The sequence below is a fragment of the Triticum urartu genome, chromosome 5A (genome assembly GCF_056163025.1).
Source record: "Triticum urartu cultivar PI428250 chromosome 5A, HENAU_Tu73, whole genome shotgun sequence".
Classification (NCBI taxonomy): Eukaryota; Viridiplantae; Streptophyta; class Magnoliopsida; order Poales; family Poaceae; genus Triticum; species Triticum urartu.
The window spans coordinates 517,871,845-517,898,842 of NC_141877.1; the positions used below are offsets into that span (position 1 = coordinate 517,871,845).

The 26,998-nt window shown below is 47.3% G+C and overlaps 3 protein-coding genes across 3 annotated transcripts; 2 read left to right on the plus strand and 1 right to left on the minus strand.

Moving 5' to 3' along the window:
* Positions 1-644: 644 nt before the first annotated feature.
* LOC125556449 (uncharacterized) lies at positions 645-2,075 on the plus strand. Its single transcript, XM_048719180.2, has 2 exons — positions 645-996; positions 1,108-2,075. Exons 1-2 carry the CDS (start codon positions 711-713, stop codon positions 1,827-1,829), a joined length of 1,008 nt encoding a protein of 335 aa, XP_048575137.2. The 5' UTR covers positions 645-710; the 3' UTR covers positions 1,830-2,075.
* Positions 2,076-5,309: 3,234 nt separating this feature from the next.
* Positions 5,310-6,986, plus strand: LOC125556450 (peroxidase superfamily protein). The gene is made up of 4 exons (XM_048719181.2): positions 5,310-5,711; positions 5,807-5,998; positions 6,104-6,269; positions 6,362-6,986. The coding sequence occupies exons 1-4, from the start codon at positions 5,310-5,312 to the stop codon at positions 6,766-6,768; spliced, it is 1,167 nt and encodes a 388-aa protein (XP_048575138.2). The 3' UTR covers positions 6,769-6,986.
* Positions 6,987-8,031: 1,045 nt separating this feature from the next.
* Positions 8,032-8,847, minus strand: LOC125506341 (putative cyclin-F1-1). The gene has a single exon (XM_048671182.2). The coding sequence runs from the start codon at positions 8,845-8,847 to the stop codon at positions 8,032-8,034; it is 816 nt and encodes a 271-aa protein (XP_048527139.2).
* Positions 8,848-26,998: the final 18,151 nt, after the last annotated feature.

Consider the following 26,998-nt stretch of genomic DNA (forward strand, 5'->3'; position numbering starts at 1 on the left):
ACCGTAGGTTTGTTTTTTCTCTTTACAATTGCTTGAAATTTATTCACACGTGTTTATTTAGAAAATGAATATCGTTCCAAGATTCGTTCACCTCTCTTATCTCTCTCTATCTTTCTTGAGCGGCTTCATTATATCCTGATTTCTCTCCTTCTACTTGACGACATGTCATCTATATATATATACACCTGAGAATCCATGAGAATGGCGATATATAATGGAATGGTTTCAGTCCTCCAGCATGAACCAACATTTTGACCTCTTGAACAAATCAACCCTTCCCTCGGAAACTACAAACAGATGCTGATCCGGTGGATCAAGTGAGTGTGCCACAAATAATTTGCCTTGATCATGTGAAGGAGCAGCAAAAGTACCTGTCGGCAGCTATTTTTACATTATAAACTGCACGTGCATGCAAATATCACGGGTATGCATACATCTAGCTGGCCATATATATATGTATGTCAACTAGATGGTAGACCCTGACTTAGTCAATTCCATCCAGCAAGTTGCTAGTACTTTTTCCTGCCCTACGGCACTTCCCAAACAAGTCACTTGCCCTCCAAATAACCTTTCCGTTAAAGTCACAGCCATCCATCTCCTATAAGATATCCCTCGCTAACACTATAGCTGCCACACAACAACAACACACACATACACTGATACACACACTGCAATATTCATCTAGATCGACCACCCTCGTCGTGGCAACAATGGCTCGGGCACTGGTAGGCTGGTGCTTCTTTCTGGTGGCGGCATTTGCGGTAGGCGTCGTGGGCCAGCATCCTCCCTACACCCCTCCTCCTTCCCACCACACCCCGCCTCCCCAGTCCCAGGTCCCCTCCTACGCCAACGGCCAACCCTACCGTGTCAACTACAACAAACCCAACCGCATCTTCACCTGCGAAGACGACTGGGGCGATACATGCATCGCGCAGTGCCCGGACCTCTGCCCCAAGTCCTGCTCCATGTCATGCAGCTACTGCGAGACCACATGCAGTACGTCCAGTATATATTCATATGTCGATCAATATGTTGCATACCAAATTTAAATTTCACTTTTGGATTAGTGTCGATTTATACACCTTTGAGTTTGATCCGTGTATGTAGGGTGCGTGGAGTTTCCAGGCACTTCGTGTGGCGACCCTAGCTTCACCGGTGGCGACGGTGTCACCTACTACTTCCATGGCAGGAAGGATCGGGATTTCTGCATCGTCTCCGACGTCGATCTCCACATCAACGCGCACTTTATCGGCAACCACAACCCCGTCAATGGGAGGAACTTCACATGGATACAGGCCATCGGTGTCACCTTCGGCGACCACCGCCTCTTTGTAGGCGCTCGCAAGGCTGTCGAGTGGGAGGAGGACGAGGACCACATTGAGATAACCTTCAATGGGGAGCCCATCAATATAGACACCGCCAACAATGCCCAGTGGGTGTCCAAGGTCCAATCCGGTCTATCCGTGCAACGCACAGACATTGTCAACTCCATCAAGGTGGATTTCGCCAATGTGTTCAGCATCTCGGCCAACGCCGTGCCGATCACGGACGAGGACTCTAAGATCCACAGCTATGGCAAGACCGCGAAGGACAGTCTCGTGCACCTTGACCTTCGCTTCAAGTTTCATTCCCTCACCGACGTTGTCGATGGCGTGCTCGGCCAAACCTACCGGTCTAACTACGTCAATAAGATGAATGTCACAGCCAAGATGCCCATCATGGGTGGCACGCCAAAGTACTTCTCATCGGGCCTCTTCTCGACGGATTGTGCGGTCTCCAAGTTTCAGCACAATGGTGGCGCAAGCCATGTTCGTGCCATGGCTGCATAAATGAAGCCTCCAAGGAGATACGCAGTCACATACCTACTCTACCATGGAATAAGGCAGTGAGTGATGCAGGCATTTAGTGAGTGTAACGATCTCACGATGATAAATAAGCTCTATGTGGCTATCATTGTAAAATGAATGTGCACCGTTAATTCGGCCGTGGATCTTGATAACATCCATTTTAAGAAAAAAATGGAGTGCATTAACCAGTATAGATGCAAATACAACAGTTTGAAGAACTTGGTTGAACGTAGGTCCCTAACTGCTAATTATGGCAACACATCAAGCTTAATTGGGATAGACTGTGTGCATCACTTGGTGTAGAGGCTTATTGCCTTCCCTATTTTCGTAGAAGAAAAAAACAAAGGTTAATCGGTAATTGAGAAGCCACCGTAGAGGTATTATTTCTTTGCAATTGATAGAAATTTGTTGGCATATTTTATGCGGGTACATAAATACTTCAATTTGTTCCAATATCTGAAGATTCAGCTATAGATAAAAACGTTGGTTGACTTTGATATAAAGTGTTGAATCTGTTTTCTATTCACACAAAATACAATATTACTTCTCGTTGTGACTGAAGAAAGACATTTTGTTCAAGATATATGGTAGCTTACAAAGCATGAGACCTTTCGACCTGCCTTATCTTACTCCATCTTTCTGGAGGGGTGTCATTCTCTATCTTGATCTCTTGTCTTCTACGTCATCTCCAGTAATGAGCATACCCACTCAACCAAGTCATTGCTGTTTTTATCTGGAATTTTGAATGATAGCATAACTGTAATATGTCAACCGCGTGGGCAACTTGGTTCAGGTTTTCTCTAGGGTGTCTATGCGACTAGATTGTGGCGGCGAGGTGGCTTCATTGTCCTAGTGTAAGGATAATGTCCTCCCCGCCCTATCCTCATTTTGTTGGTGTGCTTATCGCCGGCAGAGTGCATGTGGATGTGTGTCTTCGATAGGTCTTCTAGGATCCAGTCTGAATTGATTCCGGTGGATCTGTTTGGATTCGACCGGGAGTCGTGGTCTCCGGGGTTTTTACAAGCTCTTTTTAGTTTTTTTTCTTTAGTTGGCGACTTGCTTGACCGATTGCATTCACCAGCGACTTTTGGTCTACAACGACGACTTTTCTGGCCACTGCTTTTGCATGCTTTTGGATTTACATAAATTTTCTCCGCCAAGACGGAGGACCAGAGGCGACAAAGAGTCATGCTCACGGCGAGGCACCGGTGGATACAACAAGATGAAGACTTCGGTACCCCAATGGTTTAAATGTAATCAGGAACTCGAAGACAAGAATGTTTGGCTCCTGGGTGTATATACACCCTATATGAAAATTAGTAATTAAATAAGAAGTAAAATAAATTCTAAATATAATTTTCGAAATAAACTTGACCTTTTATCGTACTCGTAAAAAAATCACAAAAGAAAAACCCAATTGACTTCAGGGCAAAAAAATAAAAAATTAAAGGACAAATAGGTGTGAACAATAACTTGTACTATATAGCAATAGGTTCTGTTTTTCTTTGCCCAGAAGTGAACACAGAATTTCCTTCCTGAAAATTTATATACTAGTGCAAAAGAAAGCCAAGTTACTCGAAAAAAGTTGTGAAATTTTATGAGGTTTTACGAAATTATTAAAAAATAAATCCATATCGAGTGTGTATACCCGGGAACCAACGTCATTTCCCATAGAGCTATAGCATATATACGTGCCCGCTGGACGGTTCACCGACTACGCGCGCTCGTACGTGCATGCGCACTGGTTTAGTTGGCCCGGCCCCTCACTCAACAAACGCAAACGCAGAGGAACCTTTCTAGGATCGGTCAGCCTGCACATGCATGCCCAACGGCGTGAGCAAGACCCGGTCGCCGCGAGTGAAATCTCTCTAGCGCGCGCGAGTAATTCCAAGTCCAACACGTACGTACGTACCCTGCGACCAATGATGAGCTTCCGCCGATCCAACAGTGCGCGTCCCTATCGATCCACATCCACCTCGAGGTAAATTTGACCGCTTCATGCACACACCAGCCCAGACCGTGCATGCAGCTCTCATTGCTCCTGCTGCCAACCCCATCCGGTGAATCATTGTGCATGCATGCACCCAACTACCGTGCATTCGCAGGATGCAAACATCATCGTGGATCCGTGGTACGCATGATCGGTACGATTTCGTGTGAGACCGATGACATGCATGACCAGGTCGCGCGCGATTAGCTGCTATTCTACGTACTATGCTTACTGCTACGTACAATACCATATGAACTGCAAAAAAACGTCTTATAGTTTGGGACGGAGCTAGTTGCATCTTACGATCGGTTTTAACCGAGCTCGACTTTGCCCCCTTTTTTTTTCTCTTTAGTGGAAAATGCAAGCATAGTGTATCTTCTGTGCATGCGGTGCAAGACTCATAATTATTCTTATTATCTCGGGGATGACTTACAATTTATGGGAAATGATATGCTTCAGCCAGCGAATAGCGCACGGTGCGTCGACCGCCTCCCCTTCACGCCACGCCGCTCACATGATGCCCAACACAGTTTTGCAACAAGGGTTGCAATGATGATGGATCACTGGCGAAGATGTTTTTTGCAACAAGGATTAAGTTGCAAACAAAATTTTGCAACAACATCCCGCTTGTTGCAAAGGACTTTAAGAGTTATTCGTAGGCTTCGCAATAATGTTCATGTTGCGAAGGAGCCTTTTGCAACAATGTCTTTGTTGCAAAGAATTGCAACAAAGGTTGTGTTGCAAAGGGACTTGCTCAACATGCTTGTTGTTACAAAATAATATGGCAACAAGAGGAGATCAGATGGCTGTGAAACTCTCCATCTAACGGCTAGAGGCGGTGGATCTTTCTAAAAAGCCACCGGTCAACGTGTAGCAGCCTCCTAAAATTATTCATTTGCCTATCATTTTTTATTTTATTTTTTGCTTCCACACCTTCTTCACCATCTCCATTACCATCATCTTTTAACCATGGAAGCACAAGGAAGAACTCCATCACGCGTGGAAAAGCTCTACTTTTTTCCAGTGAACTGGACAATGTAATTACCCTTTTTTTTCTTTGCAAAAGGAACAATGTAATTACCCTTTTTTTTCTTTGCGAAAGGAACAATGTAATTATCTACCACGCATTATTTTCAAGTTTGTGATTTATTTGAACATGATGGGCAAGTATGTCTACCTCTGGTACTCTCCACGTACAGTATGCACTTTGGGCAGCCAGAACTTACCATGCATGCATGTATCCCAAATGATTTGGAATTGGTCGCACCCACTAGGCCACTAGTCCTCGACGTCTGCTCCGAAACCAAAATATGCACCATGATTCTCTTGTACAGCACATTCCAATGAGTAGCACTGTACGTACACAAGGTCAGAACTTAGGACCAAGGATTCCACTGTCACGCAAAAGGCATGACCAGCGGCCACTTCACCTGCTCTCCCTCTCTTTCCTATATAAACGTGACCGAGACCACATGAATCTCCATCCTCATCACCATCACCACAAGGTATACTGGCCAGCGACTGGCGCACAGACTGATCGACCGCGTCACTCGAAGACCACCCCAGCTGCAGCAGCCTCTCCTGACACTGCCATGGAGCGCGCCACCATGGCCCTGGCCTTCCTGCTCGCTGCACTGGCCGCTTCCGCGGGGGCCAGCCCGGTCAACAAGTCCTGCGTCACCGGCAGCGCCGGCGCCTCTGTGAGCATCGGGTATGGCGGAGCCGGCGCCAGTGCCGGCGCCGGCGTGTCCCTCGGCGCCGACTGCCCCCGTGCGGAGGAGATCGTCCGCGCGGCCGTCGAGCAGGCCGTGGCCGCCGACCCCCGCATGGCCGCCTCCCTCCTCCGCCTCCACTTCCACGACTGCTTCGTCAATGTACGTACTCCAAGAGCTGCTAACAGAGCTTCCGGCGCACGCTCTCTAGTCTCGCCATTGTGAGTGTGTTGCCCTCTTGTTGCTTTGCTTCTCAGGGTTGCGACGGCTCTGTGCTCCTGGACGACAAGCCGTTCTTCGTCGGCGAGAAGACGGCGGGGCCGAACATCAACTCGCTGAGGGGGTTCGAGGTCATCGACGCCATCAAGGCCGAGCTCGAGCAGGAGTGCCCCGAGACGGTCTCCTGCGCCGACGTCCTCGCCATCGCCGCCCGTGACTCCGTTGTCGCCGTATGTTATACTTCGGCTTGCTTATGATACACTGGTCACGGCGGGCGTACACACTCACGTTAACCATCACTAATGGATTGGATGGCCGCCGGCCGGTGCATGCAGTCTGGTGGACCCAGCTGGGAGGTGGAGACCGGCCGCAAGGACAGCCGCACGGCGAGCCTGCAGGCCGCCAACAGCAACCTCCCCGCGCCCACCTCCGGCGTCGCCACGCTCGTGCAGAAGTTCACCAACGTCGGCCTCATCGCAAAAGACATGGTCGCCCTCTCCGGTAATGTCCCGTCGTTGAATCATCGCACATACTTCTGCAGAGAAAGAAATTACAATTGTATATTCTTGTAATGTGCACGACGACGATCACAGGCGCGCACACCATCGGCAAGGCCCGGTGCACGACGTTCAGCGCGCGGCTCGCCAGCGTGGGCGAGTCGGCCAAGGACACGGGGTTCCTGCAGTCGCTGCAGCAGCTGTGCGCGGGCTCGGCGGGGTCGGCGCTGGCGCACCTGGACCTGGCCACGCCGGCCACCTTCGACAACCAGTACTACATCAACCTGCTCTCCGGCGACGGCCTGCTGCCGTCCGACCAGGCGCTGGCCGCGCCCGCCGGCTCCGGGGCGGAGGACGTCGCGGCGCTCGTGGCCGACTACGCCTTCGACGCGGCGCTCTTCTTCGACGACTTCGCGGCCTCCATGCTGCGGATGGGGAGGCTCGCGCCGGCCGGCGGCCGTGACGCCGGCGAGGTCCGCCGTAACTGCCGTGTGGTGAACTAGCTACGGTCAGGTCGATTAATAAGCACAGAAGCTTAACGTGCTAGCATTGGACTTGGGTAGTGTGTAGTGGCTTTCAGTTAGTTTGATGTTTTCCATCGCGTTGTGAAATAAGCTGCTAGATTCTAACTAGTACTATGATGTATGATGATGTATGGCGTATCTGGTGATGTGCGGCGTTCTTGGCTTGTCAAAATAATTAATTTCACGTGTTGGAGGTGTTCGGTTGAGTTTTATTGTGCTTTTCTCCGTGTATTCATGTTGGTGAGTGTCATGATGTTTTCCAGAAAACAAAACAAAAAAGGGAGGGAAGGAACCTTCTATTCGACAGGCGCCTGAAAAAAACAATTCTCGTGTCAGTCACTGTAGACCATCGGATCAATATCCACAAGCCCCGGAGCTCGGTGATGTGCTCCTCTGTGACCGTCGAGCACTTCCACAAGCCCTTCGTTTTGGGGGGGCAGCCTTGCCCTCCTTCCCCGTCTTCTTGCCCTTTGGGGGCCTCATCTATAAGAAGCACTACCGGCCTGTCCTTAGCATACATAAAAAATGGGCCACTTTCTGTATTCTATTATTTTTGTTGCTATTTATCATATGTAAATTATCCTGCTATCAAACTCATTCCTTGGGAGTGAAAACTCTTGATCTGCTTTTATTGGATATATGCGACGGTGGTGGCATATGTGTGTTGTTCCTTTTCTGGAGGCCTCGTTTTTGGAGAACTTTTAATCATAGTCTATGCGTTGTCAAGGGTAGTGTTAGGTGTTGTCGCTCATTTTTGTGTGTCGTTGATTAGGCTCGACATGACTTTTTATGGTCATGCGCTTTGTTTTTTCTTATCTTTGTCATTATTATTTGTGGTTGTGTGCATACTCGATGGCTAGACTTGTTCTCAACATTGTGTTGTTGCAGAGGGCGGTGTAATTGATATCCGCTTGATACTAATATATCACCCTTTATAAAAAAAATGTATGCAGTCGAGATGTTAGATTATCAAACTGGTGTCCAAAACTATTTCATATACACAAAAAAGATTCAGAAATTCACCCATACCATATTAGATCAGTTTGTAATTGTATACAAAATATCACAATACAATATGCGCATTAATATGCAACTCATGAACAACCTCTCTCAAAGACAAAAGAACTGAAGAACAGTCCATGCCATCAATTTGGAATAGGGTTTTTGTTCATGATACATGGATCGATCCCATCGAATTACATTGTTCATGATACATACACAGTCCAGCTACAGATTTACAGATTAGAGTTTTTTCATAGGAAGCAGCTCCACCAAGGAGCATATGCAACCCATCAAGTCCACTGCCTTGTACCCCGTCACCTCCTCCAGATCGTTGCTCAACTGCACGCCGAGGATCTGCCTGGCGAGGAACAGCGCCGATGCAGCCACGGCGGACGGCAGGATCCGCCCAACGAACCCGAAAAACGCCAACGTCAGGTTGACCAACCGAAGCGCCAGGGACCTCACCAAGAACTCGTCTTCTCGCTCGAAGAACCTCGTGAAGTGCTCGACGAACGTGTACGCGGTCGGGCCGTCCATGACGCAGCTGAGATCCATGACGAGCTCCCCCTCCATCTCCTCCACCGCGTGCACGGTGGTCCCGAGGAACGCCTCGACGACTTGGGCGTCGAGCCTCCGACCGCTGGCGGACTGCTCGTACTTGGCCCCGAGGGAGACGGCGGCGGCGGCAACGAGTTGGAGCGCCTCGTCGTGGGCCGGCACAGGGCGCACGGATAGGACGCGGTCGAGGTAGACGACGGCGCGGCAGAGCGTGCCCTCCGGGAGACCGCCGAGGTGGCGGGCGAAGGCGTCCATCCAGAGCACGAGCTCGGCGCGCATGGACGTGCTCAGGTGGCCCTGCTGCATCTTGGACATGTAGTCGGCGTCAGGGTGCTCCCTGGTGTCCCTTTCCTTGGCCCGGAGGTCCGCGTCGACGTCGGGCTCGTAGGGATCCGCGCACTTGAGCCCTAGGTTTCTCTTGGCGCCGACTGCGGGAGAGAAGGGATGAACGGCCGGGACGTCGGCTTGCAGCGGGTCGTACGTCGGCTGGAGCAGCATTGGCCACGCAGCGAGTGCTGGGTCACCGGCGATTCGGGAGATGGCAGTCGAGTAATCGCTGATCGGAACGTGCAGGGAGAGCACCGTACGTGGCAGGAGCAGTGTCTGTCCGGAGCCGACGAAAGGAAAGCCGGCTTTGGCGATCGCGTATGGCGCCAGGTATTTATCGATGGGAGGCGAGTGTTCTGACCAGGTTTGACACCCATTACGTTTCGGTTTCGGAATTATCGTACCGAGTCGGACTTGCATTATTTTTCTTTTCTTAATTTGCATGTTGTTACGTGGCGTCAGGTACATCAGTATAGCGGATGTACATTGTCACATGAAATTAAATAATTAAATCCGAGATCAAGTCATTCAGCAGCTTATGCGACCCTACAAGTTTCACTTTAGTTCTCCCGACTCCTGTGCGTACATGTAAATCAGCTAGAGCAAAACCAAGTCTGCAAAGTTTTCATTTCTTTGAAAGACCAATCCTGGAAGTTCAAGCATTCTCTGCAACAGCAAAAGTACCAACAGGGACAGGCAGTTAAGTAATGAAGCAAAAGACCACACTTGTATTCCATCCCTCGAGGGGGAAATACCCAATGGTTCCTGGGTACATATGTACTCTATATGGGGATTTATTTTTAATAGTTAAAAAAAAGTCAAAATAGTTAAGAAACTATTTTTAGAATAAAGTTGACTTACTTGCGCACTAGTATACACATTTTCACAAAAAAGAAAACTATGTTGACTTCACAGCGAAAAAGACAATTTATTTGCTACTATAGGTCACTATTCACGCTATTTTGACCGGAAATTTGTCTTTTTTGAAAAGAAGTCAAAGAGGAATTTTATGTTTTTGTCACTTTTCTCACTAGTACAATGGAAGGTCAAGTTTTTATCAAAAATATTTTTAGAAAATTTTGACTTTTTGTTGAATTACTAATCTATTTTTTTGCATATAGGGTACATATGTATCCAGGAACCAAAAGTTCCCCTCCTCCCTCGAGGGGTATATATATGCAGTTTACACGAGAGAGAGAGAGAGAGAGAGAGAGAGATACATGGGGAGGTGATCGGTAGCTACAATGGCTCGCATGCCGAGCATGCCGTGCATGCGATCGTGGGCGTGCGCATGAAGTGCACGCTCTGGTGATCCACCGGAGGACGCGGTCTAGCAGTTAGCCACGCCGAGGTGGACCTGATGACGTGTTCCAACCCCCCTCCCCCGCAGCCAAAACGTGAGGTTCTCGATTGTTGAGGCTGGAGCGTAACTCATCGAAGACTGATGTCGGGAGCCCCTTGGTGAATATGTCCGCGAACTGAGAGCTCGTGGGAACTGAGAGCTCACGGACGAAGTGTAGGTCGATCTCCACGTGCTTCGTCCGCTGATGCTGCATCGGATTGCGAGACATGTACATGGCGCTGACGTTGTCGCAGTAGACGACCGTGGCACGGGCAGGAGGCTGGTGGAGCTCGCCGAGGAGCTGGCGGAGCCAGGCGGACTCAGCGACGGCATTGGCCACGGCCCGATACTCGGCCTCGGCGCTGGAGCGGGACACCGTGTTCTGCCGCTTCGAGGACCAAGTGAGCAGGTTGGGGCCGAGGAAAACGCAATGACCAGACATGGACTTGCGTGTATCAGGGAAGCCCGCCCAGTCGGCGTCGAAGTAAGCAACGAGCTCTGACGCGGCGGAGCGGTGATTCTGTAGGCCGAGATGCGTGGTGCCACGAAGGTAGCGCAGAATGCGCTTGACGAGCTGGAAGTGCGCATCACGGGGCACGTGCATGAACAGGCAGCACTACTGCACGGCGTAGGACAAGTCCGGGCGCGTGAGAGTGATGTACTGGAGAGCACCTGCCAGGCTACGGTAGAGCGTCGGGTCGTGGAAGAGCGGGCCGGAGTCGATGGAGAGCTTGGCGAGCGTGTCGACCGGCGTGGAGATCGGCTTGCAGTTGAGCATGCCCGCGCGATCAAGTATCTCAAGAGCGTATTGCTCCTGAGAGAGGAACAACCCGGCTGGCATGGACGTGACGTTGATGCCGAGGAAGTGGTGGAGGGCACCAAGATCCGTCATGGAGAACTCAATATGGAGCGAGGCAATGATGCGCTGGAGAAGAGCGTCGGAGCTTGCGGTGAGGATGATGTCGTCCACGTACAACAACAGGTAGGCGAGGTGGTGACCGCGATGTAGGATGAACAGCGAGGAGTCCGAGCGTGACGCCTTGAAGCCGAGGGAGCGCAGGTAGTTGGTGAAGCGTGAGAACCAGGCCCGCGGGGCCTGCTTGAGGCCGTACAGCGAGCGGTTGAGGCGGCAGACATGCGAGGGGTGGACGGAGTCGACGAAGCCGGAGGGCTGCTGACCTTAGACAGTCTCCGCCAGGTGGCCGTGAAGAAAGGCGTTCTTCATGTCCAACTGGTGAATTGGCCACGACTGGCCAGCCGCGACGCTCAAGACGGTCCGAACTGTAGCCGGCTTGACAACGGGGCTGAAGGTCTCCCCTTAGTCGACGCCGGCCTGTTGGGTGAAGCCGCGAAGAACCCACCACGCTTTGTAGCGAGCGAGCGTGCCATCGGTGTTGAACTTGTGCCGGAAGATCCATTTTCCTGTAACCATATTAGCACCTGCAGGGCGAGACACCAAACACCACGTATCATTCCGCATTAGTGCATCATATTCCTCGGGCTGGGTGTTGTACCAGTTGGGGTCTTTTAAGGCAACGCGATAGGAGGGGGGAATGGGACTGATGTGGGATGTGGTGGCGTGGAGGGAGACGTGCTGTTTGGGTTGAGAGAAGCTAGACTTGGCTCTAGTACGCAGGCGTGAGAGTTGGAGGGAGGCCCAACAGGAACTGCGCGCGGTGGAAGGGGGGTGGGGGAGGCGGCCCGGGTGCGTCATGGGTGGGGCGCTGCATGGCGCTGCATGGGGGTGTGGCAGCCAGGGGGGACATGGAGGGTGGTGGATGGCTGCATAGGGGTGTAGGGGACGGTGGGATGGGCCGACTGGTGGGTGGTGGGGTGGGGGACTGGGGTGACGCGGGCGGCGTGCAGGTACGGGACGGCGTGCGCGCGCTGGTTGGTGGAGGTGGGGGAGGGGCGTGTCGCTCCCCCGCAATGATTGCGGGATCGGCTGGCGACCCAGAGCGCACGGATCCCGGAGAGGATATGGGAGGGGACCGGTACGAGGTGGGGATGTCGTGCGGATCAGGAGGGAGGCGGCGCGGATTTTCTGCGGCTGGATGGGTACGTGCAGGGGGAGAATAAGGAACTGATTTTCATCAAACGTAACATGCATGGAGATTATGACACATCGCGAGTCGAGATCAAGGCATCGATATCCTTTGTGTTCGAGGGCGTAGCCTAGGAAAACGCCGGGAATAGAGCGCAGGGCGAGCTTGTGCGGGCTGGTGGTGTATGTGTTAGAGAAACAGAGACAGCCAAATACCCGCAAATGATCGTACGTGGGGTAGCGGCCGAACAGGCGAAGGTGGGTAGTTTCGTTGTGGATGGCAGAGGAGGGACGACGGTTGAGGACGTGAGTGGCTGTGTGAAGGGCCTCGACCCAGAATTGTGGAGGAAGATGGGCATGGATGAGCATGACACGGAGGATATCGTTGGTCGTGCAAATAAGCCGCTCAACCTTGCCATTTTGTGGCGACGTGTGGGGGCAAGAGAGTCGGAAGGATGCGCCATGGGTGGAAAAGAGCGTGTGTAGAGAGGAGGTGAGGAATTCACCTCCGTTATCGCATTGCATGCATTGGATGGCAACGTGGAACTGGGTTTGGACGTAGGTGAAGAAGCGAGAGATGATGGCAGCAGTGTCGGATTTGTGGCGTAGGGGAAACGTCCAGGAGTAGTGAGAGTAGTCGTCGAGCACCATGAGGTAATACTGAAAACCAGAAAAACTACACACGGGAGAGGTCCATAAATCGCAATGTAATAATTGAAAAGGTGCTGATGTTACAGATGTAGATGAAGAAAATGGCAGTCAAGGCTGCTTGCCTAATTGGCATGTCGTACAAACACTAGTTTTGGGCATGCGTTTATTACAAGATAGAAGGAAATCTTTAGCTAAAATGGAAATGGAGTTATTGTTGGGGTGGCCTGATAACCCACAAGTATAAGGGATCGCAACAGTTTTCGATAAGTAAGAGTATCGAACCCAACGAGGAGCTAAAGGTAGAATAAATATTCCCTCAAGTTCTATCGACCACCGATACAACTCTACGTACGCTTGACGTTCGCTTTACCTAGAACAAGTATGAAACTAGAAGTACTTTGTAGGTGTTGTTGGATAGGTTTGCAAAGAGTACATAAATAAAAAGTAGGAGCTGTTTAGATAAAGAAACAATAAAGTAAATATAGCGAGTGTGGAAAAGTGGTGGTAGGAGTTGCGAAATTGCCCCTAAGCAATTGACTACTTTACTAGACCGATAGCAAGTATTATGTGGGAGAGGCCACTGCTAGCATGTCATCCCTGATTTGGAATTCTATGCACTTATGATTGGAACTATTAGCAAGCATCCACAACTACTAATGTTCATTAAGGTAAAACCCAACCATAGCATTAAGATATATTGGTCCCCCTTTGATCCCGTATGCATCAATTTCTATGCTAGGTTGAAGCTTCTGTCACTTTTGCCCTCCAATACATAGTCCTATCAACATACAACTAACCCTAGGGTGTGATCCACGCGCGCAATCATATGATGGGCACCAAAGGACAGCTACATAACCACAAGCAAATTAAATCAATCATAGCAATTCATCAACCACCGATAGGACAACAAAAATCTACTCAGACATCATAGGATGGCAACACATCATTGGATAATAATATAAAGCATAAAGCACCATGTTCAAGTAGAGGGTACAGCGGGTTGTGGGAGAGTGGATCGCTATAGATAGAGGGGGAAAGGTGATGGAGATGTTGGTGAAGATGGCGGAGGTGTTGGTGTAGATCGCGGTGATGATGATGGCCTCCGGCGGCGTTCCGGCGCCACCGGAAGCGAGGGGGAGAGAGCCCCCCTCCTCCTTCTTCATCTTCCTTGACCTTCTCCCTAGATGGGAGAAGGGTCCTCCGAGATTGGATCTGTCTCTTTGTCTCTCTCTGTTTCTGCGTTATCAGATTCTTCCCTTTCACCATTTCTTATATTCCCGGAGATCCATAACTCCGATTGGGCTGAAATTTTGACACGATCTCTATCTGGAAATTAGCTTTGTTGCTGCGAAAGAAGGGCATCAACCGCCTTACGGGGTGGCCACGAGGGTCAGGGGCGCGCCTGCCTCCCCAGGGCGCGCCCCCTACCTCGTGGGCCCCTCGAGCATTGTCTCGCATGGATTCCAAAAAAAATCTCCGTCAGTTTTTATTCCGTTTGGACTCCGTTTGATATGAATATTCTGCGAAACAAAAAACATGCAACAAACAGGAACTAGCACTGGACACTGGATCAATATGTTAGTCCCAAAACTAGTATAAAAAATTGCCAAAAGTATATGAAAGTTGAATAATATTGGCATGGAACAATAAAAAATTATAGATACGACGGTGACGTATCAGCATCCCCAAGCTTAATTCCTGCTCGTCCTCGAGTAGGTAAATGATAAAAAAGATAATTTTTGATGTGGAATGCTACCTAGCATAATCTTGATCACATATCTAATCATGGCATGAATATTAAGATACGAGTGATTCAAAGCAATAGTCTATCATTTGACATAAAAACAATAATACTTCAAGCCCACTAATAAAGCAATCATGTCTTTTCAAAATAACAAGGCCAAAGAAAGTTATCCCTACAAAATCATATAGTCTGGCTATGCTCGATCTTCACCACACAAAATACTCACGTCATGCACAACCCCGATGACAAGCCAAGCAATTGTTTCATACTTTTGACGTTCTCAAACCTTTTCAACTTTCACGCAATACATGAGCGTGAGTCATGGACATAGCACTATAGGTGGAATAGAATGGCGGTTGTGGAGAAGACAAAAAGGAGAAGATAGTCTCACATCAACTAGGCATATCAACGGGCTATGGAGATTCCCATCAATAGATATCAATGTGAGTGAGTAGGGATTGCCATGCAACGGATGCACTAGAGCTATAAGTATATGAAAGCTCTAACTGAAACTAAGTGGGTGTGCATCCAACTTGCTTGCTCATGAAGACCTAGGGCATTTGAGGAAGCCCATCGTTGGAATATACAAGCCAAGTTCTATAATGAAAATTCCCACTAGTATATGAAAGTGATAACTCAAGAGACTCTCTATATGAAGAACATGGTGCTACTCTGAAGCACAAGTGTGGTAAAAGGATAGTAACATTGCCCCTTCTCTCTTTTTCTCTCATTTTTTTTCTTCTTTTTCTTTTTTTGTAGGCTTCTTTGGCCTCTCTCTTTTTTTGGAGAGGGGCTTCTTTGGCCACTTTTATTTTGATAACCTCACACGGGACAATGTTCTAATAATGATGATCATCACACTTTTATTTACTTACAACTCAATATTACACCTCGATATCTAGAATAAGGATATGACTCTATATGAATGCCTCCGGCGGTGTACCGGGATGTGCAATGATCTAGCGTAGCAATGACATCAAAAAACGGGCAAGCCATGAAAACATCATGCTAGCTATCTTACGATCATGCAAAGCAATATGACAATGAATGCTCAAGTCATGTATATGATGATGATGAAAGTTGCATGACAATATATCTCAGAATGGCTATGGAAATGCCATGATAGGTAGGTATGGTGGCTGTTTTGAGGAAGGTATATGGTGGGTTTATGGTACTGGCGAAAGTTGCGCGGTACTAGAGAGGCTAGCAATGATGGAAGGGTGAGAGTGCGTATAATCCATGGACTCAACATTAGTCATAAAGAACTCACATACTTATTGCAAAAATCTATTAGTCATCGAAACAAAGTACTACGCGAATGCTCCTAGGGGGATAGATTGGTAGGAAAAGACCATCGCTCGTCCCCGACCGCCACTCATGAGGAAGATAATCAATAAATACCTCATGCTCCAACTTCGTTACATAACGGTTCACCATACGTGCATGCTACGGGAATCACAAACCTCAACACAAGTATTTCTACAATCCACAACTACCCACTAGCATGACTCTAATATCAGCATCTTTATATCGCAAAACTATTGCAAGGAATCAAACATATCATATTCAGTGATCTACAAGTTTTATGTAGGATTTTATGACTAACCATGTGAATGACCAATTCCTGCCATCTCTCTAAATAGATATAAGTGAAGCAAGAGAGTTTAGTTCTTTCTATAAAAGATATGCCCATGCTCTAACAAATATAAGTGAAGAAAAAGAGCATTCTACAAATGGCGGTTGTCTATGTAAAGAGAAACAGGCAATCCAAACTTCGAATGATATAAGTGAAGCACATGAAGCATTCTATAAAGCCATACTCAAAAGATATAAGTGAAGTGCATAGAGCATTCTATAAATCAACCAAGGACTATCTCATACCAGCATGGTGCATAAAAGAAAAATGAAAACTAAATGCAAAAGACGCTCCAAGATTGCACATATCGCATGAACGAAACGAATCCGGAAACACACCGATACTGGTTGAAGAAAGAGGGGATGCCTTCCGGGGCATCCCCAAGCTTAGACGCTTGAGTCTCCTTGAATATTTACTTGGGGTGCCTCGGGCATCCCCAAGCTTGAGCTCTTGCCTCTCTTCCTTCTTCTCACATCGAGACCTTCTCGATCATCGAACACTTCATCCACACAAAACTTTAACAGAAAACTCGGTAAGATCCGTTAGTATAATAAAGCAAATCACTACTCTAAGTACTGTTGCAAACCAATTCATATTTTGCTTTTGCATTGTGTCTACTTTAATATAACTTTTTCATGGCTTAATCCACTGATATAAATTGACAGTTTCATCAAAACAAGCAAACTATGCATCAAAAACAGAATCTGTCTAAAACAGAACAGTCTGTAATAATCTGAACATTCACCGTACTTCTGATACTTGAAAAATTCTACCAAAATTAGGAAAAATAAAAAAATTTGTATAGGAAGACAGTGCAAAAAGAATCAGAACCATTTTATGTTCCAGCTAAAAATGTAAAATCACGCACTACAGCCAAAGTTTCTGTCCTGCACCGTACAAACCATCAAGCAAATGTAAACATCCTAAAGACAAACCTTGGCACATTATTTTTATAATACAATGGAATTGTACAAGGGGATAATTATTTTTATTGAAAAGTTTCTGTAATCAAGATTCACAAAGTTTCCGTGAGCATGAACAAAGTTCAAGGCTAGCTCCCACTTCAACAATGCTTGTCTTTCTCACTTTCGCTTTCCTTTTTGAAAAAGTTTTGGGTTCCCCTCTTTATTTTTGTTGTTTTTAAACTATATAAAAACACTCAACAGAAATAAATAACTCTCTAAAACTTCCGGGTTGTCTCCCTGGCAGCGCTTTCTTTAAAGCCATTAAGCTAGGCATATAGTGCTCAAGTAATGGATCCACCTGGATCCCAAGGTATATCAAAGCCAATTTTAATTAACAATGATTTGTAAATTAGTGGTGAGCACAAGGTAACATATATCATGTAATGACGAAGTCTAACTCTCTTCCTATGCATCGGCATGTCATAAAAGAACAATTCATGCACACAAAGTAAAGGCCAATGCATAGTATAAACAGTTTCTTGCAATTTTATCATATTGAAAACATAGAGAGGTGGAGATATAGTTCCTCTCTCATAATAATTGCAAGTATGAGCAGCAAGCACATGCATATTATATTCATCAAAATCATCATGTGCAACGGTAAAAGGCAACCCATCAATATATTCCTTAATAAGAGCAAACTTCTCCGATATAGTGTAGTTTGGAGAATTCAAAAAGATAATAGGACTATCATGTGTGGGTGCAATAGAAAAAATTTCATGTTTAACATAAGGAACTATAGAAATTTCATCTCCATAAGCATAATTCATATTGGCATCTTGGCCACAAGCATAGGAAGCATCATCAAAAAGGGATATTTCAAAAGAATCAACGGGATCATAACAATCATCATAGCAATCATCCTCCGGTAAGCACGAAGGAAAATTAAACAATGTATGAGTTGAAGAGTTACTCTCATTAGAAGGTGGGCACGGGTAGCTAATCTGCTCTTCCTCCTTTTGTTCTTCGCTCTCCTCCTCATCTTTTTCATCCAATGAGCTCACAGTTTCATCAATTTCTTCTTCCATAGACTCCTGCAAAATATTAGTCTCTTCTTGGACAGCGGAGACTTTCTTAATAAGTGCATTAATATCGTAATTGTATTCATAATTCTCATGGCAATATTTAAGGATAGCTAAATTTTCAGGTCTATAATAAACCGAATTATCAAAATCTTCAAACTCTTTAAACATAGATTCAATTTCATAAGCACCCATAAAAGCAACAAATTCTTCTATTAGTAATCATATATACCTCTAGCATAAGAAGCTAAGGTTTTATTATCATTAAATTCGCATAAAAAGGGAAGGTGTGGAGCCTTCATCTTAGAGCAACAAGTATAATCATATCTCAAGCATGGTTGCCTAGCATACCAATTCAATATATTAATTTGATCCCATAATAGTTTTCCTTTTTGTGTCAAGCGGTAATCCCTAAAGTATTCACATTGATCCAACGTTACTCACATTACATAATTGAATGGGGTTTTCTCAGGATTATTAAAGTAGTACATAATATTTTTCACATAACCAGCATCGTGGGTTTTAGGAGGTTCCCCATCTCCATGAGTAGCAAGTACACCTAATTTTTTTGGTATTTCGTGTTCCATATCCATAACTAAAGATAGAGAACAACTAAGAACAACAAATAAAAATTACTTAGTGATAAAGTAAACAAGCACACACGAGAATATTCACCCCACGCTATTGCTCCCCGGCAACGGCGCCAGAAAAAGGTCTTGATAACCCACAAGTATAGGGGATCGCAACAGTTTTCGATAAGTAAGAGTGTCGAACCCAACGAGGAGCTAAAGGTAGAACAAATATTCCGTCAAGTTCTATCGACCACCGATACAACTCTACGCATGCTTGACGTTCGCTTTACCTAGAACAAGTATGAAACTAGAAGTACTTTGTAGGTGTTGTTGGATAGGTTTGCAAGATAATAAAGAGTACGTAAATAAAAAGTAGGGGCTGTTTAGATAAAGAAACAATAAAGTAAATATAGCGAGTGTGGAAAAGTGGTGGTAGGAGTTGTGAAATTGCCCCTAAGCAATTGACTAGTTTACTAGACCGATAACAAGTATTATGTGGGAGAGGCCACTACTAGCATGTCATCCCTGATGTAACACCCCGGATGTAATTTACCTTATTTGTACTCCAACTCTTGCTGTTTCCGGCACTAAGTTATTCTATTTCCTCGTTGTCGGTTTTTTTGTCTCCGTGTGTTTTGTCCTTGTCATGCATCTCATATCATGTCATCATGTGCATTGCATTTGCATACGTGTTCGTCTCATGCATCCGAGCATTTTCCCCGTTGTCCGTTTTGCATTCCGGCGCTCCTATGTCCTCCGGTGGTCCTTTCTACTTCTTTTCGTGTGTGGGGGTTAAATTTTTTTCAGATTGGACCGAGACTTGCCATGTGGCCTTGGTTTACTACCGGTAGACCGCCTGTCAAGTTTCGTGCCATTTGGACTTCGTTTGATACTCCAACGGTTAACCGAGGGACCGAAAAGGCATCATGTGTGTTGCAGCCCAACACCCTTCCAAAGTGGCCCAAAACCCACCTAAACCTCTTCTATCATCTAGAGCGTTCGATCACGATCGCGTGACCGCAAACCGCACCTCATTTGGAGCTTCCTAGCTCCCTCTACCTCTATAAATATGCCTCCCCCGAAAATTTTCGGGTCTCCTCCACCCCTAACCTAGCTCCCAGCTCCTCTACGAGGCCGGACACGTCCGATCCGGCCGGACGCACCGCCGCCACCCACTCGCGAGCCGCCACGTGTCCCGGACGGGTACCACATCGCCGCCCCATCCCCGCCGGCCCGCGAGGCCCAGGCCAGGCACTCCCGCGCCGCCTCCCTGGGCCGAGTCGCCCCGCGCGCCACCGCGCCTCTCTCCTCCGCCCGAGGCCGCGCCTCTCTTCCCGCGCTGGCGACGAACCTCACCGGACCAGCACCGCCGCCGGCGAGCTCGCCTGCCACCCGGCCTCGCACAGCCCGACGCCGGCCATCGCGCCACCGCCCACGCCGTCCTCTCCGGCGAGCCCCCCCCCCCAAGACCGGCAAGTCCCGCTCCGGCAAGCTACAGGAACTCCAGCGAACAGTTGAACGGCGGCGAACCTCATAATCCGCGCCAGATTCGGATCTGGATCATCTTGGGGTTGACTTTTTCATCCCTAACCCTAGATTTTTCGCATACTTTGACATGCTATAACTTCCTCATCGTAGCCCCGATTCGTGCATGTAGCATATCAAAATGTTCGCCTCGACAAGTACATCATTCCATCTCATTGCATCATTTTCATTTGAGCTCATCTTCATGCCCGAAATGCTGTTGGAAGAGGGCTATGTGATGATTATTTCAGATCTGTTTCAGCAAATGGCCTTTTGTCATTTTTGCCATGATTAATGTGTGCATGCTATGATCCTGAGCTCTACATGTGTTTTGTAGAATGTCATGCCATCTTTATAGAGTTGTATGCCATGTATTTTTGTGATCTATGTGAAGGAAATATGCCCTAGAGGCAATAATAAAGTTATTATTTATTTCCTTATTTCATGATAAATGTTTATAATTCATGCTAGAATTGTATTAACCGAAAACATAATACATGTGTGAATACATAGACAAACAGAGTGTCACTAGTATGCCTCTACTTGACTAGCTCGTTAATCAAAGATGGTTATGTTTCCTAACCATAGACAAAGAGTTGTTATTTGATTAACGGGATCACATCATTAGGAGAATGATGTGATTGACTTGACCCATTCCGTTAGCTTAGCACTCGATCGTTTAGTATGTTGCTATTGCTTTCTTCATGACTTATACATGTTCCTATGACTATGAGATTATGCAACTCCGGTTTACCGGAGGAACACTTTGTGTGCTACCAAACGTCACAACGTAACTGGGTGATTATAAAGGAGCTCTACAGGTGTCTCCAAAGGTACATGTTGGGTTGGCGTATTTCGAGATTAGGATTTGTCACTCCGATTGTCGGAGATGTATCTCTGGGCCCTCTCGGTAATGCACATCACATAAGCCTTTCAAGCATTGCAACTAATGACTTAGTTGCAAGATGATGTATTACGAAACGAGTAAAGAGACTTGCCGGTAACGAGATTGAACTAGGTATTGAGATACCGACGATCGAATCTCGGGCAAGTAACATACCGATGACAAAGGGAACAACGTATGCTGTTATGCGGTCTGACCGATAAAGATCTTCGTAGAATATGTGGGAGCCAATATGAGCATCCAGGTTCCGCTATTGGTTATTGACCGGAGACGTGTCTCGGTCATGTCTACATTGTTCTCGAACCCGTAGGGTCCGCACGCTTAAGGTTTCGATGACAATTATATTATGAGTTTATGAGTTTTGATGTACCGAAGGAGTTCGGAGTCCCGGATGAGATCGGGGACATGACAAGGAGTCTCGAAATGGCCGAGACGTAAAGATCGATATATTGGACGACTATATTCGGACATCGGAAAGGTTCCGAGTGGTTCGGGTATTTTTCAAAGTACCGGGGAGTTACGGGAATACGGGAGAAGAAGTATATGGGCCTTACTGGGCTTTAGGGGAGAGGGAGAGGCAGGCCGCGCCCCCCCAAGGCCTAGTCCGAATTGGACTAGGGGGAGGGGCTGCGCCCCCTCCTTCCTTCTCTTCCCTCTTCCCCTTTCTTGTCTCCTACTCCTACTACATGGAAGGACTCCTAGTTGGACTAGGAAAGGGGAAATCCTACTCCCGGTGGGAGTAGGACTCCCCTAGGGCGCGCCATAGAGAGGGCCGGACCCCCCTCCTCCACTCCTTTATATACGGGGGCAGGGGGCACCCCATAGACACACAAGTTGATCCACGTGATCGTTTTCTTAGCCGTGTGCGGTGCCCCCTTCCACCATAATCCTCGATAATATTGTAGCGGTGCTTAGGCGAAGCCCTGCGACGGTAGAACATCAAGATCGTCACCACGCCGTCGTGCTGACGGAACTCTTCCCTGACACTTTGCTAGATCGGAGTCCGGGGATCGTCATCGAGCTGAATGTGTGCTAAAACTCGGAGGTGCCGTAGTTTCGGTGCTTGATCGGTCGGGCCGTGAAGACGTACGACTACATCAACCGCGTTGTGCTAACGCTTCCGCTGTCGGTCTACGAGGGTACGTAGATAACACTCTCCCCTCTCGTTGCTATGCATCACCATGATCTTGCGTGTGCGTAGGAAATTTTTGAAATTACTACGTTCCCCAACACTATGTGGTGACTAGCACAAGCATGCAAAGTAGCTTACTCAACGATGCTGATTTCAGGGACTTAGGATTATTCTAAGTCCCTGCCCTGTCTTTATTTTTATGCGATATGTTCATGTGGTTTCCTAGTGATCCGTGCCTCTTTTGAGCATGATCAGTAAGGATGTTTTATAGATATTGTGGTGCTCTATCCATCCATGTATTTGTTTGCATTTATGGATCACCCTAGCTTGAGTCAATCGAGCTCTACTTTTGCTATAAAATGTTCCTGGTAGATTGTTAACAGGTTTAGCAATTTTGCCGAGACTGTTGCTATTGATCCGTGCATGCTATGTTGTTGTTCTTGCCATGTCTAGCTTCTATGCCATGTCTTCTTGATGGAGGTATGCTTAGTTTGTCATGCAATGCTTTGTAGTGAGTGCATCGAGCTCGTAAACATGCCTACTCGTTAACTGTTTTGCATGCTCCAGTTTTTCACTAAGTCTAAATCTGTTTATGTTTTTGCTATGTTCACATGGTTGCAATTGTATTTTCTGATCCCTTTTGGCTCATGGTCACTAAGGGACTTTTGTTATATGCTTATAGTAGCTTCATTCCATGTCTTGATTTGCCATCATATGTTCCTGTAGCATGTAGTTATCATGCTCTAAACTTTGCTTCCTGATGATAAATTCCTGATATGCTGATAATTTCACTAAGTCTGAAATCTGTTATCTTTTGCACTTTTGCCATGCTTGTTTGAACCGGTTAATGAGTGAATTAGCCGTAGCTCAGTGTTCATCTTTTGTCAAGCATCATGAGTGGATCCCTGCCATGTATTTTGTTGCTATGTTTTAGTGCTGTAGCATATTTATATTGATGCATTTAGATGGCTTCTTGCTGTTTATCGCAGACCGGTGCCATATTTGTTTTGCTTGCCATTTCCAAACCGTGCATCCGATTCCGGTGATCTTTATATCGATTTCAACCGAAATAAACTCCTATTTCCATTGGTACTCTTGGATTTCCAAGTTGAGGCCAGGTTCATTCATTCCTTTCCAAATCATGCCTATGCATCACATATCGCATCCCGCATATCATACCATGTTTGCATCATCTTATTTGAGCATTACACGTGGTTGATTGTGTTCCTTTTGCTTGTTGTTCTTGTTTGGGTAGAGTTGGGAGACGAGTACGTGAATGAGGAGCCCGTTGAGTACGCTTACGAGGATCAAGGCAACTCTGAGAACTTTGCAGGCAAGATGACCATACCCTCGAAATCACTTCTATCTTTGCCATCTAGATGCTCGCTCTTTTGCTATGCCTATGCTACGATACCTACCACTTTCTTATCATGCCTCCGAATTGCCTTGTCAAACCTCTAACCCACCTTGTCCTAGCAAACCGTTGTTTGGCTATGTTACCACTTTGCTCAGCCCCTCTTATAGCGTTGCTAGTTGCAGGTGAAGATTGGAGATCGTTCTTTGTTGGAACATGTTTATTGCTGGGATATCACCATATTATCTTGTTTATCTTAATGCACCTATATACTTGGTAAAGGGTGGAAGGCTCGGCCTTATGCCTGGTGTTTTTTTCCACTCTTGCCGCCCTAGTTTCCGTCATATCGGTGTTATGTTCCCGGATTTTGCGTTCCTTACACGGTTGGGTTATAATGGAACCCCTTGACAGTTCGCCTTGAATAAAACTCCTCCAGCAAGGCCCAACCTTGGTTTTACCATTTCCCACCTAGCCTCTTTTTCCCTTGGGTTTCGCGGACTCAAGGGTCATCTTTATTTTAACCCCCCCGGGGCCAGTGCTTCTCTAAGTGTTGGTCCAACCCAGAGCACCGTGTGGGGCCGTCCCATGGCAACTTGGGTTATGTTGCCTCCCGTACGCTTAGCTTATCCGGTGTGCCCTGAGAACGAGATATGTGCAGCTCCTATCGGGATTTGTCGGCACAGCGGGTGGTCTTGCTGGACTTGTTTTACCATTGTCGAGGATGTCTTGTAACCGGGATGCCGAGTCTGATCGGATTGTCTTGGGAGACTTCGTTGACCGTGAGAGCTTGTGATGGGCTTGTTGGGGAACGTAGCAGAAATTCAAAATTTTCCAACGTGTCACCAAGATCTATCTATGGAGAAACCAACAACGAGGGGAAGGAGAGTGCATCTACATACCCTTGTAGATCACTATGCGGAAGCGTTCAAGAGAACGGGGTTGAAGGAGTCGTACTCGTCGTGATCCAAATCACCGGAGATCCTAGTGCCGAATGGACGGCACCTCCGCGTTCAACACACGTACAGCCCGACGACGTCTCCCATGCCTTGATCCAGCAAGGGGAGAGGGAGAGGTTGAGGAAGACTCCATCCAGCAGCAGCACAACGACGTGGTGGTGGTGGAGGAGCGTGGTACTCCAGCAGGGCTTCGCCAAGCACCGCAAGAGACGAGGAGGGAGAGGGGTAGGGCTGCGCCAAGAAGGAGAGGAACTCGTGTGTCTTGCAGCCCCCAATACCTCAAGTATATATAGGGGAAGGGGGGGGGGGCTGCGCCCCCATCTAGGGTTGCCTCCCTAGGGGTGGCGGCTGCCCCCAAACCCATCTAGGGTTGCGGCCAAGGGGGAGAGAGGGGGGGCACACCTAGGGTGGGCCTTAAGGCCCATCTGCCCTAGGGTTTGCCCCCTCCCCTCTAGGAGGCGCCTTGGGCCTTGGTGGGAGGCGCCCCAGCCCACCTAGGGGCTGGTCCCTTCCCACTATTGGCCCATGTATGCCTCTGGGGCCCGTGGCCCCTCCCGGTGGACCCCCGGACCCCTCTGGTGGTCCCGGTACACTACCGGTGATGCCCGGAACACTTCCGGTGGCCAAAACCATACTTCCTATATATCAATCTTTACCTCCGGACCATTCCGGAACTCCTCGTGACGTCCGGGATCTCATCCGGGACTACGAACAACATTCGGTAACCACATACAAACTTCCTTTATAACCCTAGCGTCATCGAACCTTAAGTGTGTAGACCCTACGGGTTCGGGAACCATGCAGACATGACCGAGACGTTCTCCGGTCAATAACCAACAGCGGGATCTGGATACCCATGTTGGTTCCCACATGTTCCACGATGATCTCATCGGATGAACCACGATGTCGAGGATTCGATCAATCCCGTACACAATTCCCTTTGTCTAGCGGTATTGTACTTGCCCGAGATTTGATCGTCGGTATCCCGATACCTTGTTCAATCTCGTTACCGGCAAGTCTCTTTACTCGTTTCGTAACACATCATCCCGTGATCAACTCCTTGATCACATCGTGCACATTATGATGATGTCCTACCGAGTGGGCCCAGAGATACCTCTCCGTTTACACGGAGTGACAAATCCTAGTCTCGATTCGTGCCAACCCAACAGACACTTTCGGAGATACCTGTAGTGTACCTTTATAGCCACCCAGTTACGTTGTGACGTTTGGCACACCCAAAGTATTCCTACGGTATCCGGGAGTTGCACAATCTCATGGTCTAAGGAAATGATACTTGACATTAGAAAAGCTTTAGCATACGAACTACATGATCTTTGTGCTAGGCTTAGGATTGGGTCTTGTCCATCACATCATTCTCCTAATGATGTGATCCCGTTATCAACGACATCCAATGTCCATGGTCAGGAAACCGTAACCATCTATTGATCAACGAGCTAGTCAACTAGAGGCTTACTAGGGACATGGTGTTGTCTATGTATCCACACATGTATCTGAGTTTCCTATCAATACAATTCTAGCATGGATAATAAATGATCATCATGGACAAGGAAATATAATAATAACTAATTTATTATTGCCTCTAGGGCATATTTCCAACAGTCTCCCACCTGCACTAGAGTCAATAATCTAGTTCACATCGTCATGTGATTAACACTCACAGGTCACATCGCCATGTGACCAACATCCAAAGAGTTTACTAGTGTCACTAAACTAGTTCACATCATCATGTGATTAAGACTCAATGAGTTCTGGGTTTGATCATGTTTTGCTTGTCAGAGAGGTTTTAGTCAACGGGTCTGCAACATTCAGATCCGTATGTACTTCGCAAATCTCTAGGTCATATTATAAATGCTGCTTCCATGCTCCACTTGGAGCTATTCCAAATGGTTGCTCCACTATACGTATCCGGTTTGCTACTCAGAGTCATTCGGATAGGTGTTAAAGCTTGCATCGATGTAACCCTTTACGCCGAACTCTTTATCACCTCCATAATCGAGAAACATGTCCTTATTACTCCAAGGACAATTTTTGACTGCTATCTAGTGATCCACTCCTGGATCACCTTTGTACCCTCTTGCCAGACATGTGGCAAGGCACACATCAGGTGCGGTACTCAGCATGGCATACCGTATAGATCCTATGACAAAAGCATAGGGGACGACCTTCGTCCTTCCTCTTTCTTCTGCCGTGGTCAAGCTTTAAGTCTTAACTTCATACCTTACAACTCAGGCAAGAACTCCTTCTTTAACTGATCCATCTTGAACACCTTCAAGATCATGTCAAGGTATGTGCTCATTTGAAAGTACCATTTAGCATTTTTGATCTATCCTCATAGATCTTGATGCTCAATGTTCAAGTAGCCTAATCCAGGTTTTCTATTGAAAAACACTTTTCAAATAACCCTATATGCTTTCCAGAAATTCTACATCATTTCTGATCCACAATATGTCAACAA

What these genes read in the sequence shown, in the direction of transcription:
- LOC125556449 (XM_048719180.2), top strand. Translation starts at nt 711, where the DNA reads ATGGCTCGGGCACTGGTAGGCTGGTGCTTCTTTCTGGTGGCGGCATTT. An exon ending in CTACTGCGAGACCACATGCA is followed by an intron (nt 997 to 1,107) that starts GTACGTCCAGTA and finishes CCGTGTATGTAG; the next exon opens with GGTGCGTGGAGTTTCCAGGC.
- LOC125556450 (XM_048719181.2), top strand. Translation starts at nt 5,310, where the DNA reads ATGAATCTCCATCCTCATCACCATCACCACAAGGTATACTGGCCAGCG. An exon ending in CCCGTGACTCCGTTGTCGCC is followed by an intron (nt 5,999 to 6,103) that starts GTATGTTATACT and finishes CGGTGCATGCAG; the next exon opens with TCTGGTGGACCCAGCTGGGA. An exon ending in AGACATGGTCGCCCTCTCCG is followed by an intron (nt 6,270 to 6,361) that starts GTAATGTCCCGT and finishes CGACGATCACAG; the next exon opens with GCGCGCACACCATCGGCAAG.
- LOC125506341 (XM_048671182.2), bottom strand. Translation starts at nt 8,847, where the DNA reads ATGCTGCTCCAGCCGACGTACGACCCGCTGCAAGCCGACGTCCCGGCC.